The sequence below is a fragment of the Phodopus roborovskii genome, unplaced genomic scaffold, assembly GCF_943737965.1.
Source record: "Phodopus roborovskii unplaced genomic scaffold, PHOROB, whole genome shotgun sequence".
Lineage (NCBI taxonomy): Eukaryota > Metazoa > Chordata > Mammalia > Rodentia > Cricetidae > Phodopus > Phodopus roborovskii.
Window position 1 is genome coordinate 47,967,974 of NW_026126433.1, and position 18,820 is coordinate 47,986,793.

The 18,820-nt window shown below is 45.3% G+C and overlaps 1 protein-coding gene across 1 annotated transcript in view; it reads left to right on the forward strand.

Annotated features, from left to right (window-relative positions):
* Positions 1-18,820, forward strand: part of Kif26b (kinesin family member 26B) — a 395,922-nt gene that overhangs the window by 138,923 nt on the left and 238,179 nt on the right. The window contains exon 3 of the mRNA XM_051186394.1: positions 1,982-2,515. Within this exon, the coding sequence (XP_051042351.1) occupies positions 1,982-2,515 (534 nt within the window). The remainder of the gene's footprint in view (positions 1-1,981; positions 2,516-18,820) is intronic.

Consider the following 18,820-nt stretch of genomic DNA (forward strand, 5'->3'; position numbering starts at 1 on the left):
GAACTTGTGATCCTCCTACCTCCACTTCCTGAGTCCTGGAACAAAGGGCTTATAACACCATATCAGATTTATATGGTGTCCTGGATCAAAACAATGGTTTTGGGCATGACAGCCATACTCATGGGAGTTACAGTCCCATTCCAATGAAAACATTTTAAATAAACAACTAAACAAAGGCCTCTTGAAACCCAATAGATTATTGGTGGCTTGAAAGCATATGTGGTTGGCTAGGGTGTTCTTTGACTCTTGAAGTGAGAAATCACAGACAAGTAAGTGGTCAGGATGTCTGTGGGTACTCCAAAGTCTTCATCTTTTTGGATCTGCCTGTTTGGCAAATTGAGGTGACAGTCTACTCGAGAATCCCCCAGACCTACCTCTCAATGGTTCTTTCTGGTCCCACATGCTCTTGAGCTATGATTAAGGACTGTCTGGACAAACCAGCTGCCTCATAGGAGGATGCCACAAACGACCCTCATCTGGCTTGCATGCATGGCTTCTCCAGTTGGAATTTGATCATCTGACACCCTATGGTTTCAGCCACTTTATAGGCTGCCTTGGGTTTCCGCCTCAGGAGCCTTCCTCACTGCTGCTACTCTGTGAAGAGGCCTCTTGATTTATTAATCAATTAATCAGTGCACGCCGAGGAGCTGCTCAGGGTAGTTAAACAGGGAAAATAAAATGCTGGGGCCCATCATCCAGACAGATCGTGATTAGGAACCACCTCCCACTGATGATCTTCCTGCCCACCCTAGCTGCCCCATTTTACATTCCTTTTGTATGCACTACTCAGTCCAGACGTGCCTCTGCTCCATAAAAACTGACAGTGCTTTTCTGAAGGGTGTGTGTTTCTTTTTTTTTTTTTTTTGAGGGGGTGTCCTAAAGGAAAATGACTCCTGAAATGAGCTTCATCTGTTACTCACAATAGCTGTTGAATTTTGTAAATTCTGCTAGGCCCAAAATATGCCAAGGCGGTTCTTCTCATACATGCATGGACAGTACTGTTCTATTCCACTTTCCCCACAAATAAAGTCATGGAGCTGGAAAGATATTACATCAAGGACAGGACACAGTGGCTACATGAGTGAGGAGAGGTTCAGTGCAGCCAGTAAGGTATCTAAGGTCATGAAGATCTCCAGTGGCATAAGGAACAGCACTGGGAAATGTTTTGACACCCATTCCCTGCCCAGACCTATTTCTTTATGTAATTCTGTTCCTGTGCAAGTTAAAGCAAAGTGAATGAGAGGCAGCATCTTCATCACCCCACACTTTTTCTTTTAGATGTGACCTCAGGGCATAAGATATGAGAGTGGGGGTTGAGAAAGAGGCCTTGCTTCATAGCCCAGGCTAGCCTGGAACTTATAGCAATCCTTCTCAGCTGCCCTAGTGTTGGTACGAGCCAGGTGCAGGTGTGAGCCACTACAGCTGGCTGAAGAATTTTACTAGTTTTAGATGAAGCGTGTGGCAGAGGAAGCCTCTTGGACTAGTCAGGAAATTGGAAAGCAGGCACAGAGGACAGCTCCTCAAGGGGCCTTTGAGGTACGGTCAGAGGCATGCTGGCTGCTGGAGCAGGCTGGATCCTGGATCTTCTTCCCTGTGGCACTGACTTAGCACACATGTGTCTAGGCCAAAGTTTAGCTGACTAGACTCTCTGTTCCCAGTCACAAGCAAGTGTGTCCCTTGCAAGCACTCACCCCCACCATGCTGAGCTAGGGAGGGAACAGATTATCCGTAATACTTTAGTGGATATAGGAGAGTCTAAAATGTTCTCCTTTGACTGAGCTGCGGGAGTACTTAGAGTTTGTGTTTTGTCTAGTATCTTTAAAGCTTTCAGCACCTACTTCTTACATGTGTCCACCATTCGATGCTCCTCCTGGTCTAGCATCTTCCTGATCAAACAAACTCTTGGACAGTAGTCATCTAAACTGGACTTACTAGCATCGTGTTACACTCTGTTCCTTTTTTCTGCTTGTGTATTCTCTAGGACCCTGCTTTCTCTGCGGTGATTCATGACAAACTCCAGGTCCCTAATACCATCAGGAAGTCATGGAATGACCGAGACAACCGCTGTGACATTTGTGCTACACACCTGAACCAGCTGAAGCAGGAAGCCATCCAAATGGTGCTCACCTTGGAGCAGGCAGCTGGCAGCGAGCACTATGACGCCTCTCCGGGCTCACCGCCTCCCATCTCCAGCATTCCCACACTGGTGGGGTCCCGGCACATGGGTGGGCTCCAGCAACCCAGGGAGTGGGCCTTTGTGCCCGCTGCCTATGCCACCTCTACCTACACAGGTCTTGTCAACAAACATAACAGCAAACCCAACAGCCTTGGGGTCAGCAATGGTGCAGAAAAGAAGGGTGGATCCCCAACCCACCAGGCCAAGGGCAGCCTCCAGATGGCCACCAGTCCCAGCAATGGGAACATCCTTAACTCGGTGGCCATTCAGGCTCACCAATATCTGGATGGCACCTGGTCCCTTTCAAGAACCAATGGGGTTACCCTGTACCCCTACCAGGTAAGCACCTCTATAAGCAGGGAAATACAGGAGTATGTGGAATGAGCACACACTCCAGATCTCCCTGTAGAAGTTAAGAGTTGAGGCAGCCATAGGCTGTATCTAGTTTCTCCTTCTAGGAGCTTCTAGGTCAATGCCTCATGCTTCTATATAACGCCACGGAGTTCTCACCAAGAAGCTCCAGCCAGGCCCGCATGCTTTGAGAGAGTATCTATCAACTCTCAATTCCCAGCCACTTCTTGCTCAGCTAAGAATATCTCCTCCCTACCCCACAAGGGATCTTGTTGGTTTGGGCAGCACTAAGGGCTTCCTACCCACCAATTTTACTGTGTGGTGTAGTGGTTAAGAGTGAAGGCCTGGAAATGCTCAGACTGGCCCAATACCCTGACTGGTATATATATCACATAGTATATTGTCTAGTATTGTGCTTCATAACAGGAGATTTAGAAATTAAGACAAATAAGTCCCCAAGACTACAGTAGCTCCCTAAAATTTGGATTTTAAAGCAATTGATGAGTTAGTCATGGCATTCCTGTTCCCATTGTCTGTACCTTCTGAAAGGGGTGGAGAAGCTCTTGTACTTTGGTGGACCTTCACTTTTTCTGTCTAATTCTCAACTTTATGCTGGACCTGGTCACAGAAGCCTTCCTCCCTTGGTTTCCTCCTTCCTCGTTTTTTCCTTTCTCCTCTTTAGGTACTGAAATGAGCACTGTTCTAGGGTCTCTTATATGAAAGTGAGAGAATAGGTTTCTAATCTGAAAGAAAAATTTTCTGATCTAGACATGGTAGTGCATCCCAGCACTAGGAAGACAGAAGAATATAGAGTTTCAGACCAGCCTGGACTACAGAACTAACCTGGGGTACATAGTGATGCCTCATCTCAGAAACAACAAAAGCACCCAAATAAACACTACCCAAACCAACCAAACCAAAATATAGGAAAACCAATTTGTCCTGATTTTCCCCTCCAGGGGAGTTTTCTATTGGATGAGGGTCAGAATCAACATGTGTCTTCTGTCCTCTATGTCTGCTCTGTAGGGACCAGCACAGACTCTTGACTGTCACTGTTGAGGAGAGGTGGCCGTAGTCATGGGGTGTCAGGAAGGTAACTGATATAGCAGATAATCCTGAAGTGAACAGCCTTTCCTTATCACACAGAGACTCAGACTTCCTTCATCAAATGTGTCCGCATCTTTCAGGGGCCTCAAGAGTTGTCCACTAGATCTTCTGTAACCACTCAAGAAGTGAGGGGGTGGTGCGGAGGCTCTCATGGCGGGTTTTGCCTGGGTATACAGTGCTTTCATTCATATTCTACTGTCAGGAATCCAGCACTCTAGCCCCACTTCCCTGCAGGAGAAACTGGGAAAGCCAACACACCCATGTGCCCAGAAGAAAAACAAACCAACTGAGAGTACACAGAGCAGTTTTGTGGCATGTGGGAAAAGTACAGGGAAGCATACAGTGAGCTCAATGTGGCTGATAAAATTCGAGTCCCTTATAGTTCCCCCAAATATTTTTATTTAACCCTGCTGTGGGCCTGTAAGGCAAGGAGAAAATGGCTAGATCTTTTTGTAGTCAAGGAACACGATGCTTAGGAAATATGAATGACAGGACTGCACAGCCAATGACAGACCAACACTGGCTTTCCCACTCTGTTGCTTCCAGTCTTCTTGCCTTGGTCCTGTACAATCCCCTGTCAGCATTTCCCACATGTGGCTTCCTTTGAGTCTCAGAACAGCAAAGAAAACAATTCTGATTCTGACGTGAAGGAGCTGAGGAACGGTTTGACTTTTAGATGAAGTTCTATGTGGTTGATCTACATATACTACATTATATCATGTAACTTTATATTTATAGACTGTATAAATAGGGCAAGGAACCAACAAGGAAGCCTTTAAGGAGACTGCATGGCCTAGTTGTGAAAGTCACTGCCTAGGGCTCTGTCTTAGCTTTCTTTTCTTTTTGTTTTTAAATTTTGTGTTTATGGGTCTCTTGCTTGCATACATGTATGCGTATCGAGTGTGTGCCTGGTGCCATCAGAAGCCAGAAAAGGATGCCAAATCCCATTGAACGAGAGTTACAGACTGTTGTGAACCACCATGGGAATGTTGGGACTTGAACCTGGGTCCTCTGCAAGAGCAACAAGTGTTCTTAACCACTGAGCTGTCTTGCCAGCCTCTGTGATAGAATTCTATAGTTACAACAGATATAAAAAGCGACGATGTTACAGAAGAGAAAGGTTTGACACACTTACAGATTTTAGTCAGCCAGTCTCTGTATTAGTTACTTTCCTTAACACTCTGACAGAATGCATGACAGAACAACTTTGAGGCAGTTTTAGCTCAGCTCCATAATGATGGGGAAAGCATGGCTACGAGTGGTTCCATGATAGCACATGGCGGAGACTTCTTCCCTCCTCAAATGTCGACAGAACAGAAGCAGAGATGGGAATCCTGGTGTTCATCTGGTTTTATCTTTTATATAACCATGTTCAAGGTTGGACTTGGCTCCTCAGTTGCTCTCCTATGAAAGTTAAGCCCACAGCTATGCTCAGGGGCATGTTTCTCATGAGCTCCTAAACCCAGTTGTGCTTTCAATGGAGACTAGCCATCAGAACCTCATAGCTTTTGGGCCTGTGGTGAGACAAACTGTATTACCTCATTGCTAAGAAGTAAGAGAGGATCCCAAAGCTTGCTCCAGAGCATGCCCCCAATGACTAAAGACCTCATGTTAGGTCCTATCTCTTAAAGGTCCTACCATCTCCCATGGGTGATATTCTGGGTTAAGTCTTTATTATATCAGTGCCTGGGGAGTAATTAATATCCAACTAGAGCTATCAGGAACAGAATATGTTTTCATTATGGAATGGTATGCTTTTTAATTGTTTATCATTTAAAAGTATATAGTACATTTAAAATATTTTTAATTATAAGAAGTAAAATGTATTTGTTTTTAAGTAAAATGGAGACTATATCAAGTTTTAACTGTGAGTTCCAAAAGCCTATATCACATAGGACTAAGTTATTTAGTTATATTTTCTCTAAGAAATACACTCACAATTTTTAACCTTGTAATGAGACTCAGGGCTTTGAATTTCTCTTGATAGACTGGGCATACTTTCCCATGCTGGTATGTGTTTTTCTCATGTATGATAGTTGGGGCTAAAAACGTAGCTCACTGGAAGAACACTGACTTAGCACCTACAAGGCCTCATTTTTAATACTTAGCCCCACCCACAGAAAGAAGTAAGATATGATGTCTGATGTTGACACGATATTCTGCAATGATGACTATTTACTCTATGAAGGCATTCTAATGAACATAACAAGCATCGATATTGGCATTTAGGTTTTGTATGAATCACATGCCCAGTTGAACAGCCTTCAACCCAAGTTGGTATTTTTACCATGCCTCTGATAGTATGCTAGTTGTATACACAGACAATTCACACTTCACCTCCCACAGTAGAAGCCATCAAAGCCAGTATCTGGACTATACAACGGACTCCATTGCTACCCCAGGACTGATGACACAAGGACAAAGAGTAAGGACCACAGCTTTAATATTAAATACCCATGGATAGAGATATATGAGAGGGAAGTAATCGGAACGTTGTCTGAAGGGAAGATAAGGGATTATGGATACGTTCCTTTTATAATATATTCACAATAATTCTCATTGCCTCAGCTCCTGCCCCATCTCAGAGGAAAGAGAGTTTCTTGTACAAGAACAACTCTTCTTTCTTTTTTTAAGCCCTTTGTCATGGAGTGGGCACTGTGCTTGCTTGGGCTGGAAACCCAGGTTCCTCTCCTGTGACCTTCACAGTGAGGGAGGAGCAGCTGCGCACACAGGTGGCAGGTGAGTTCAGGGAGGTGTGATAGTTGGCCACACTGGGACCGTGAGGAAGAACTTGAATCCAGCTCTTGCTGTGGCCTAAAATCAGACTTGAAGACAATGTCTACAAATTCCCATCTTGAAATTGTCCTGGATACATTTCATTGGCAACTCCGGAGCTGACCAAGTCATGTATTTCCCCTGAGTAATGATTAAAGCCACCAGAGGAAATCTCTCCGGGATAAAGAGATTTAGGGTCTGGCTATGAATCAGTATCCCACGTGTTGTGACTATGTCACCCTGATGCCCCGGGGCGTGGGCTCCGGGTCTGGCAGACTGTGTGTCTCCTGTTGTGAACATCTCCCTACAGTAAATATTCAGTAGTTCGCGGTCTAGCCAGCTCATCAGAGATGGTTGACTGCTCTGAAAGCCAGCTGCAGCCCTCCCTGCTCACCCACACTCCCACTCCCTCTGTGGAGCTGACTTCCTCTGGCCTGGAGCCACAAGTGTTCCTTGAGCAAGGAAGCCTCCAGAGTTTAATGAGTGTCCAGGGTACCCCTCCACTCCCAGGAACCTGAGCCTGTGGAGATATTATTAAAGGGGAGGCCGTCCTTCTGTGTCTCCGATGCAATAGGGATGACAAATGAGGACAGGCTTCCAACAGGGAGCCTATGTCCTTTGTGAAGTTCCTGCCTCACAAGAGGGGAAAAACAGAGTCATCGAGATTACCTCAGAAACGAGAAACAAACTACAAATGCCATTTCTCACGAAATGTCTTTGAGAGTTGGTTTCATAGAAGACGAGGTGAACCCTTTCAAAGCCTGACTTTCTCCTATTACTTTCAGACAGACACTCGGTGTAAAGTAAATATGCACAGATCAGAACTTGCTCACCAACCATTGTTTGGCCATGTGAGTTTTGACACTAAAAGGACATGAGTTTATCAGTTCTCATAGTCATCTGTAGATTAATTATCTCCTTTTGATTGGTAACTGCTTTGGCCTGATTCACTCTCATAATGGTAAATGACCACATCGAAGCCTGCTAATCTCAGGTTGCTGGCATTGGAATCCACTTCTGCTGGTTGGCATCTGGAGGACAGAGTCTGATCCAGACTCCTTAGTTCAGAGTATCACAAACTATGGTGCCACAAAGACCACAGTTTTTAGGTGGTAGAAGGCTATTGAATTGTTTATCTTTATGCCCCCTCCCCACCCATAAACTCTGAGCATGAAAAAATGAATGTGTTTGTGTCTTTGGCTACGTACGACACATTTGTCAAGGATGTGGTATCTAAAGTGAACATCAAAAGGAATGGGTGCATATTATGAGTGATGGATAGAGTCTTGATCAGAAAGGAGCTCTGTAACTGCATCGGGAAGCTTAAACAATGCTCGAAGTCTGCTCATGCATTTGTGTGTTAGGCTGAGGAAGTCCCTGAGGGATGTTCAAGTCCAGCTCAGTCTGTGGTTGCTGTACTGTGCGGGACTTTGTGGATGTGATGAAGGATCTTGAGATGGGATTATCTAAGTGAATTCGGTGGTCACAAGTGTCCTGACAGGAGGAGCAGAACCAGAGAGGGAGAGCCATGCTGGTGCTGCTGGCCTTGTCCGTGAAGGAAAGGGCTCCAGGTCAAGAAGGACAGACATCTGTAGAATCTGGAAGAAGTGAGGAGACAGATTTTCCACAGAGCCTTTGAAGGAACCAGTTCTTCAGGTTATCTTAGACTTCTCCAGAATGTTAAGATAATGGGTTAGTGTGGGTTTGTCCCAGTGTCCTTAAAGGAGGCTCCTGAGGGCATTTAGTAACTAACACCCTTGATAAGGGCAGACCTGCAGGATGCCAAAGGATGTGGGCTTTTCATCCCACGCAAGGAACTACCTCACCCAGTGGGTTGGCAAGTGTGTTATAAAGTGGGGCTATTTCATTTGGCTGCCTCCACAGAATGAGAGGCTGCTCATACTGTCCCCCTTGTCTCCAATTTCCCTATTGTTACAGAGTCCTAATGACAAGCAGGCCACAGCCACTCTTCATTGGCATCCGGGATGAGCATTTTGTAAGCTTTCAGAGTGTTGGAACTGCAGAAACGGTTGCAGGAGGAGGCAGGGAGCCTTGATGGGGAACATAGAAGGATGCTCCTCTTTTCTGTCAGACCTTTGGGACCAAAGGAACAGGATCTAGGAGGACTTCCCCACAAAGTCATTCTTGCCTTTCCTGGTATTTTGAGGATCAAATGTATTTGAAAGTCCTTTGGGAATTGTAGACTGGAATGTAAGGATGGGCTCCCATCAGTCGTTACTTAGTAAGTTGAAGACAGACTCTGAAGATCTGAAGCACAGGAATGGACAGTTTGTTTCTTTGAAAGTGGAATTCTCAAGTTTTGGCTACACACTAGAGTCCCTTGGGAGATTTAAAAGACATTCTAAAGGTCTAGTTTGCACCACAGTCCAATACAATGAGAATATCTCAGGATGAGAGCCAGGCCATGCTTTGAATTGTTGAGGGCAAGAAGCCCATCCTTAAGGAATGATTCATCGACCACTGGTCTAATAACTTCACATGAGGCACCAGTGAATTTATGTAGGAAAGTAGTGTATTATGATAAAATGCCTGGGACAAGCAACCTAGAAGGAAGAAAGGGGCTAGGAGATGTCTCACTGGGCTATACAAATATGAGGACTTGAGGTCTCCAGACCTCATGCAAGGTTGGATGGGGGCAGTGCATGTCTATAATCCTGTTACAGTGAAATGAGAGCAAGAGAGAGGAGATCCCTAGATGTATACAGGGCAGCTAGCCTAGTGCTTACAGCGCCAAATAAAAGACCCTGACTCAAATATGGTAGAAAGTGAAGCCTGACACCCAACGTTGTCCTCTGACTTCCACATGTATGCCATGGCATGCACATGTCCATACTCACACATGCATTTATATTTACACATACACACACACACACACACACACACACACACACACACACACACAGAGAGAGAGAGAGAGAGAGAGAGGCAGAGACACAGAGACACACAGAGAGTCACACAGTCTTTTTAATAGAGAAAAAGGGTTTTATTATTTTGTTGTTTTTTTTGTTTGTTTGTTTTTGTTTATGGCTTCAGAGTTTTCAGCTCCTGGTTGTTCAACCTTGTGGCCTTGCTGCTCTGGGCAATGGTGATGAGTTTCTGGTAGAGGAAGCTGCTTTCCTCATGATGGCCAGGAAGCAAAGAACAAGAAGATGCTGAGGTTCCAAGGTTATCTTCAAGGGCATGTCCTCAGTGCTTAACTTCGTCTCACAAGGTTCTACCTCTAGAGGTCCAGCCACCTCCCAGTAGTGCTAAGATGAGAACCAAGTCTTCAGCAAATGACTGTGTGAGGAATGTTCTAGATCCCAAGTGCATTGGAGAATGAAAAAGGGAGAGAGTCATGTATTAGCTTCTCAGGGTTGTCATAATAAATGGTCACCAACGAGGCTGCTTAGAACATATGGTGTTTACCTCTTAGTTCTGGAAGGTTCCATTCTGAGGCCTCCCTTGCCTCTTCAGACCCATTTGTGCAGTGCCACCCTATCTTTGCCTGATTCCACACAGTCTGTGTCCTATTTTCTCTCAACAGAGAAAGACACAAATCAGTGGGGTTAGAGCCTTCCTTAATTAACTTAGTGTGGTCTCATCTCAATCCTTTGCTAATTATACCTACAAAGACTCCATTTCCAAATAAGGTCATATTCTGTGGTGCCAAGTGGACATGACTTCAGGGCAAATTCTGTGTGATGGTGAAAAAGAGACATTGGTGATAGGAAATGAAGTAGCCAGGGGCTCTTTCCCCTTCTGAAAGGAGCAGGCACAGGGTTGCACAGCTGGGTCCCCACTCTGTAGGCAGAGAAGAAACAAAGGAAGCAAAGATAAAACAGAGAGGGCGGGGGGGGGGGGGGGGGGAGTGGCTTAGGCATACACATCCTTATGAGCCAAGCAGGGACTGCAGAGTAGACACAATGGATAGCCATTGGGGGAAGAGTCAGAGGAGCACCCTGGCCTCCTCCCCCAAGTGGGAAACCCTTCCACACAATTGTGTTTATACAGGACAGGTTAGGAGCAAACAGCAGGTGTACAGCTCTCCTTAGGGAGATGAGTTAGAGGGTCTGACCTGACAGTCATGGAAGGGACTCCATTGACCTAGCAGACACTGTTGAGTTAACTTGGTTAGAACAATATGTAATTTTTTCTTCTTTAGAAATATTCCTAGACAGTAGAAAGGCTGGAAATAATAAAGAAGATACTGTGTCTTCCTCAGCACCTATGTGAGTGGTGGGGTGGCATGGAGTGGGCCAGTGGGCAGAGGTTATTTTGGCTTGTCTGCCCTGATCTCAACTAAGTTAGGGTGGCTTCCGGCAAAGCTGAGCATTGCTGCACTGTGGGAGCTGGGGATAGGGGTCAGGACTGTAATCTGAGGGAGACTGTGGACATGCACACAGGCTCTGCATCCCTTCCCCTTCCAGCCATCTTCCCTAGCCTGTCTCCAGTGGCAACGTTTTTACTTCTTTATAGAGTCAGCTTAAAGAGTCAAGATGTGTGTTGTCTGCAGTGAGTTGGCTAAGAGGGAGAAGTGCTGTGTGGTGCTCTGAGGGTACAGGGCATCAGGGATTGTCCCTCAGTCAGTGAAGGATGAGAAGCTGGGTGGGGTCATGCTAGAGTTACCTCTCACACACAGAAGCAAATCGGTTTGCTGTGAGACCTCATGGGGGCTCCCAACTGCTGAGGGTTTGGATTGCCTCCTTGGCAAAGTCACAGATGTTCTGGAGATGACATGTGGTGAGGTCCCTTGATGATGTGGCTCTGGCCACAGCACCAGTAGCCTCTGTGAGATTCCTGGGAACTGGAGTTCCCTCTTCCTTCGGCCCAGTCACATGCATAGCTGAATGGACTCTGTGGCCCTTTCAGTAAAAAAACTCATGGTAGCTGAAACAACACCCAAACCATAAAGCCAGTATCAACATCACAGCCCTCTCTGCACAAAAACTAGCTTTCCATGAAGCATGTCACACCTCAGATGACAATGTCACATTTTAAGTAGAAATGATTCTATTGTGACATTGGTGAACAACAACAACAACAAAAGATTCCTTGGCCAACTCTCTCCCATGTTTGGGGCCTTTTAAAGGAGGGAGGATACATCCATAGACTTGGATTGTTTAAACTCCACAGGGTCATGGATTTAAAATAATCCCAACTAGTAAACACTCTATTATTTTGGGGCCAATTTTGAAAGAAGCAGGCATTCAGATCTGGTTTATGAATCTCATATTGGAAATACACTTTGAGACAGAATGCTTGAGGCTTTCCTTCTTGTTTTTCTAATTGATACACTGATTTTATTTAATCTTTGCTTTCCCACTCATTTACAATTTTATAAAATATACATATTCTTTTAACAGTATTCCATAATTTAGAGTTCTCAGTAAGTTGGAGAATGTACAGTTTCCTCTCCACCTCACCCACACTGGACACCCAGCTAATTAATATCAAATTATGATGGCACCGTGCTAACAGTCTTTAGCATGACAAATTAGCCTGATTCTGCCTTAGAAAGATATTTGTGAGGATTCACTAATGAGTCATGTTTTTCATATGCCTAAGTCACTCCTAGGGAGTAATTTGGGTGTTTAGGAAGTATATTAGGTACCGTTTGGGGGCTGGGGAGGCTATTCAGTGTCTTAACTGTAACACCCTTGGCCTCAAAGAATTAGCCCATCCTTTGCATAGCTTAGGAAATGTTAGAGACACTGTGGGGGAAAGGGAAATATAGTAAAAAGCAGCCAGACCTACACCGAGGCTGTGACCAGAACTTGTCTAATGACAGGTACATCTGGGCTAGCCTGATAGCTCCCATCATCACCATCGAGGGCTGGCTTCCACTGAGGATCCAGCAGAGACTAGCAGGAGGAAATGGAAGGACATGTCTATTTGCTTGTTCACATACTCACTTTGGTTACAGCAAATCGCAGGAAACACGTATGCCCTAGTGAGTTACACATTGCATGATTTGACTTGTATGAGTTATGCATCGCATGAGCCAGACTGAGATGTGTTGAGTGACTTGCCCAAGGTCGCCTACCTAGGACTTAGGCATGACAGAGACGGGCTCAAATGCAAGTGTCCCATGGTCTTGTTTGTTCTTCTACCACTGTTGTGAAAGGGGGTCACTTCCTTGGGTTGACCACACAGGTGACCCAAGCACACACTGCTAGGAGGATTTCTTTGGGGTGGTTCTGTATGACTAGAATTTCCAAGGTTTTACTTGTGTCACTACACAAAGGTGTGGAAATGAATACTTTTGTGCTGTGTTTCCTCATTGCAAGGTGGGGAGGCTGGAGGGGATAAAAGGGGAAGCAGAGATGGGGCCCCAAAATGAGACGCCTTGTAAGCAATGCTGCCACCTAGTGAGATGAATGTTAGCTTACCTAAGAGGTGGCTTCATAGACTTAATAGGATCATGTCAAAATGTTTTAGTTTCCTAAGAAAAGTGAGAGGAGATGGGATCCTTTACTCGTCAATAAGGAGATCAAGGTTTGATAGGGTGGCGTATGTTTAGATTGACTTTCCTAGCACATGTTTTTGGGGAAAAGACCTTGTTCCTGTAAACTTCTAGGGAAACAGCTGTTTCACCACAGTGGGGAAGGCAGCTAGATCAGTGTGTGTACTCTGGCTCACTTTTCTGTGATCTGAACAGTATTTGTTGTGCTGTTTTTTTCTTCTAATGTGTGTGTGTGTATATATACATACACACACACACATATATATATGCACTATATTTGTGAATATATATATGATGTATGACACATATAAAATACACACATGCATATATCTCAATTTAGCATTTTAACTATTTTAAAGAACACAATACTAACCATACTCTCCTCCCCCAGTCCTGAGCTGCTGTCATTCTATCTTGTTTCTCTGATTTGCCTAGTCTATGCATATGCTAATAAGTGGACTCATACTGTTGGTTCCTTTGTGACTAGCTTATTTCACTCAGCATTTCCTCAGGGTTAATTTGTGTTGAGCCAAATGTCAGAATTTCCTTCTTAAAATCTTTTGAAGGGTTATTTATTTATTTATATTTTAAACACGGATGAGTATTTTGCCTGCATGTATGTCTATATACCATGTATGTGTCTGGTACTCATAGAGGTCAGAAGGGGGCACTAAATGCCTTGAAACTAGAGTTACAGTTTGTGAGCCACTATGTGGGTGCTGGGACTGGAACCTGGAGCAGAAAGTGCTCTTAACCACTGAGCTGTTTCTCCAGCCCCAACACTTCCTTCCTTTTAAAGGCTATAGAATGTTCTGAGTGTATACTGTTTCTTGCTAATCCCTTCATCCGTCAGTGGACAGTGGGGTAGAATAGCTCCTGGTTCTGTGAACGATGCTGCTGTGAACATGAGTGTACAGTTTCCTCTTAGACTCAGATATATGTGAATTACCATCTCCTACGATAATTCCATTCTTCATTTGTTGGGGGAACTTCCCACTAGCATCTTCACCATTTTATATTCCTGTCAATACATTCTGGTTCTAGTGTCTCCCACATCTAATGCCTTTGTCTTTTAAGTATTACTTTTTTTGTGAGTGTGCATGCATGTGTTTTTGTGCATACAGGCATGACTGCACATATGTGTATGTTTGTGTAGAGGCCAAGATGGATGTCTTCCCCAAGACAAGGTCTCTCCCTGAAATCAAAGCTTGCAATTCAGATAGAGTGCCTGTTCGCAAACCCCATGGATCCTCCCCTTTCTGTCTTCTCCAAGCTGGGGTTTCACGGGTAAGCTACTGCACCCAGCTTTTATGTGGGTGCTGGGTATCAAACTGAGGTTGCCATGTGTGTGCAATAAGCTTTTTACTGACCGAGACATCTTCTCAGCCCCCCACTTGTCTTTTCTAATGGTGTCTGTCCCAACAGGTTCAAGGTAGGAACTTACTCCCCGTGACCAGTGATACTGAATATCTTTTCACAGGCCTTGTGACCATTGTGAGATTTGAAGAACCACCTGACCATCCCAAGCTTCAGTGTCCTTGTCTATAGAGTGAGGTTAATAATATCAATCTCCTAAGATTGTTGGGAGACTTCAAATGAAAATGGAAAAATCTAACTGCTGCTATTATCTCTCTATCCCAGTGTCCGCTATAGAAAAATGCTAGTCCTACACTGAGGACTCCTGCCGAGTCAGCAGTACTGGCTACTTGCTGAGTGTGGCTCTCTGCCTTCCTCCAGCAGGATACTTAGGGGCCAGAAGGATATATGGGAGGCAACCAATGCACCAGTGCAGTGCAGCGGCAGAAATGACGAGCTTAGCAAAGCAAAGCACTGCTCATCGGAGCAGGCTGGAGCCTGCTGGTTTTAGCAGTGGCCTTGTGTGCAGGTTGTCTGCAGAGCCTTTCCAAGACTTGGAGATTCAGTCACTGCCCACTTCAGAGGCAACAGAGGATGTCTCAGACTGTTTGTGGAAGACAAGGGTTTCTCCCTAAAGACAGCATGTGCTTTCTCATCTGAACAGATTTTTTGGGGGATTGGGCACTGTAAGCATTAATTACTGCTATAGGATAGGTGGCCCTCTCTGTTCAGGCACTACTGAAAAAACAAAATAAAACAATGCTCCGTCATAGTTTATGACCAGCTGGTAATTTGGAGGTGGCTGTTTCTTTATTGAGCCTGTTAGGAGTAAGAGAGAGACTGGTACTGGGATGAGATCTTTGTGCATTTGGTGATGGTGCACGCCATTAATCCCCGCACTTAGGAGGCAGAGGCAGGCGGATCTCTGTGAGTTTGAGGCCAACCTGGTCTACAGTGGGAGTTCCGGGACAGGCTTCAAAGCTACACAGAGAAACCTTGTTTCAAAAAACAACAACAACAAAAGTCTTTGTGTACAACTAAGTAACGAGCAGAAAGATGGTTGCTGGTGATTTCTGAAGAAAAGGACATGATTGTGCGATAGTTAGAAGTCATTTAGAAGGGTGTACTGCTGCTTGAGGGAGAAGCTGAGCCACAGTTCCCTGATAAATGGCTCACCCATGCCCAATGCTTCAGCTCTTGTGCAGCCTTCCCTCTGGGAAAACCCTGGGGACAATATAGAGAGAGCAAAGTTCTAAAGTCTCAATGCTGGTGCCCTCCCTGCTACTGATGTTACAACCCAGACAGCTCTCTCAGATGCTCAGAAGTCAAGTCCCATTCTGCTTCTGGTTTTGTCAGCCCATACAGGCATCTCCGAGAGTGCAGTATTTTGCACCCCCAACTCCTATATTCAGTTTTGTTTAGCATCTCTCAACTTGGCAACCATCTTTAAATATCATTAATTTAGCACCACTATAGTAAAAAAAAATAAAAGCTATAGCCATCACACAAGTGCTCGCTATAGGCAGTGTACTATGTAGTAGACACACTATTCTGTAAGCTGAGTGTGTCATGCCTGCATCAGAGGCTTCATAGCAACCCTAAGCAAGAGGATAATGAAAAGATGAACAGTGAACACCAAGAAATGCTCCCTATACAGGGGATGATACATTTATGGACTCCCCAAATATTTGCCAGCAAACATTTAACCAAGACCCTGTCTCAAACTAGGAAGGGGAAGAAAGGAGCTGGTGGTGTAGGCTCATGACAGAAGGAACCCGGGTTCAGTCCCTGTCACCACACAGAGGGGGTAGGGAAAGGAGAGGGGGCACATGTCTACACTAACAATGATTAAGTTTTGTCTTGTAGTCAGCCTGGCCTGGTCTCTAACTTTGTCTAGCTGAGAGCATTAAGAAGCCCTGCATAGAACCATTCGTGTTTAGCCGCCTAGTCCTTGAACTGCATTCTCTCTCCTTCCTTGCTTTGCACTGAAGCATACAACCATGATAGCTGCAAGGGCTACTGGTCTAGGCTTGTAATGGCTCACACTCCCCTTTACCTCACCCTACTGTTTGAAATCTGTGGACAGTTTACTTCTATTTCTGATGATGAGTCAGTGATATGTAAAAGAGTCCTCAACGAAAATCAGTTAATTCTCTTATTTACCAGGAACCTATATGAAATATTTGTCCAAAACAGAAAATGGGAAGTGAAACAGGGTCTTTACTTAAGCACTGCAAGTCCCTTTGCCTCCTTCTCCAAAGCAGATGTAAAGTAAATGGAAAATGAGTCAAGGCGGCATCGAGGGCTAACCGGTCTATAGTCAACAAATATTTCCCAAGGTATGCAAGTCTCTAGTATAATCTCCTTGTAAACATCATAGACAAATTGTGCTTGACCCCAGACTAGGAAGCAAATCTTGGGCAAGGGTTCAAGGAGATGGAGATAAGAACAGATCTGTAAACACAGGGAGTCATCATGAGAACCGGGTGTTGGGAGCTTGGAAAGATACAGAGAGGGCAGAACACTTCAGACCAGCAAATCATGGGCTTTGCCTTAGTACTATGTGCAAGGCTCCTGGTCGCTAGGAGATGAAGTGGCAGTTAGCTGGGTCCAGGGGAGCATGCCATTTGTTCCGACACAGAGAGGGAAGAACCTATTATAGATTTGGAAGGATGACGGTCATAGAGGCTTAGGGGTACCATGGATATTTAAGGAGAAGCCAGAGACTTTGAGGATTGATCATGTGAGGGATAAGGAGAGGAGAGAGGAGGACAATGCCCCTTGCCTGTGTCTGCTGAGTGTGGAAAAGGCGCAGGGCCATCCACAAGTTCAGGGGAGACAGGAGGCTCAGACCAGTGGGCAAGAGCTCATTGTCAGGCATGTGAGAACATGTGAACTCTTGCTTACTCTGGGACCCTCTGGTCGGGAGACAGATGTGCCTGAGGGTCTAGTTAGGACTGAGGCTTCCTTGTGTGTTGAAGGGGCACAGGTGAGCTTAGGCATGCAAGAGAAAGCTATAAAGATGGCTCTGGAATTCAGGTCTTCCTAGGTGGATAAGGAAACCATGTCCTGGGTCTGGTTGTTATGTTCACTATACTATCAGTCACCTCATAACTAAGAAGTAGTGTTGCTATTCTCTGACCCCACCACATAGGCTTGCACACCCGTCTATCCTTCAGCAAGCATCTGTTGAGCCAGTTAGAGTGGGAACACAAAGGACTATCTGTAGATACTTGAGGTTAGTAAATACCACCTCAACTGTGTTTGGTGTGGGAAATTGTGTGTGTGTGTGTGTGTGTGTGTGTGTGTGTGTGTGTCTGTGTGTGTGTGCTTTTATGCCAGTGATCTTTTAGGGATGGCTAAGTGATTTCTTGCTCCTGATTGTGAACAGAGACCGTAACCTAGACGCTGCTGAGTGCTAGGAACATTGCAAGTTGTGGGAATAGGCTTCAGGAATCCCTGCTGCCCAGCTCAGTTGCTTCAGTGGAGAACTCTGACCCCTGTTGGTATGCTGTTGGTTTATGCTGCCCTCCCCTGCCCCACCCTTGCAGTGTGTCATCAGTAAACACAGCAAAGGCTATAGTATCCTACTGACCTGGCTTCAAGATCCCACCTGCATTGTCTTCCTGGAAATAGCCTCATTCTTAAAACCATCTATTGACAAGCTAGGCGATGAACAACCCAGCCAGCTCACTGCTTGCTTTGTCAGTCTCTGATGCTGGGAGAAGAAAAGGGGTCTTTTTGAAGACCGAATTCAACACATCATTTCCTTCAGTATGTCACACCCAAGAAAACACCAGGTGTTCACCAAGATCTGGGGACACCAAGGGGAGTCCGTCTTCAGGAGTCTTTACTCCTGTAGCTCTGCCATGTAGGCTCAGTGGCAATGGACAGAACACAGCTATGATGCTGTAGAGCCCGGTGTGAATCCCACCGAACAATCTGGAAAGTGTGCTTTTAACACTGGTTCTCTATAAGCCATGTTTGGGACTTTATGGATCTGAGACATAATCTGGAAGGAAATCATCACTGTAGTCTTGAGGCCATAGGAACCAGTCAAAGCTGTATTCCATCCCTACAGCTATGTTCTGCCTCCCTTATCCGCATGCTAGTGTGATTGGGTGGCTGTGGGAGTTGTGGAATTTGGCAGATTAGGAGAGCACCAATAGGGGAGTTATATACCCCCTCTAATGCCCCTCTCCAATCTCTGGCCATCCACCCCTGCCATGCCAGGACTGCTCAGCTCTACCCGCCAACTCTTACCTCATACGATTTTGGTTTGGAGGGCCAGTCTGTAATTTAAAGGTCCTGAGGTTCCTTTAAATAATCAAAAGGCAAGGTATTAGCTTTCTTCTTGTATTTGTTTTTGCGCGCGCGCGCGTGTGTGTGTGTGTGTGTGTGTGTGTGCGTGCGCGCGCGCGCGCGCATGCTCTCTCGCCTGAATCCACTTCTGCCTTGGGGACTGTCCTGACACTGTCTTTGCTATAGTTATGGTGAGATCAAGAAAGGTTCTCAGAGATGATCACGTCAGTGTTTTCGTTGTAGTTTTGAAAAGAAACATGTTTTTCCAAGCAGAAGATTTACATAAT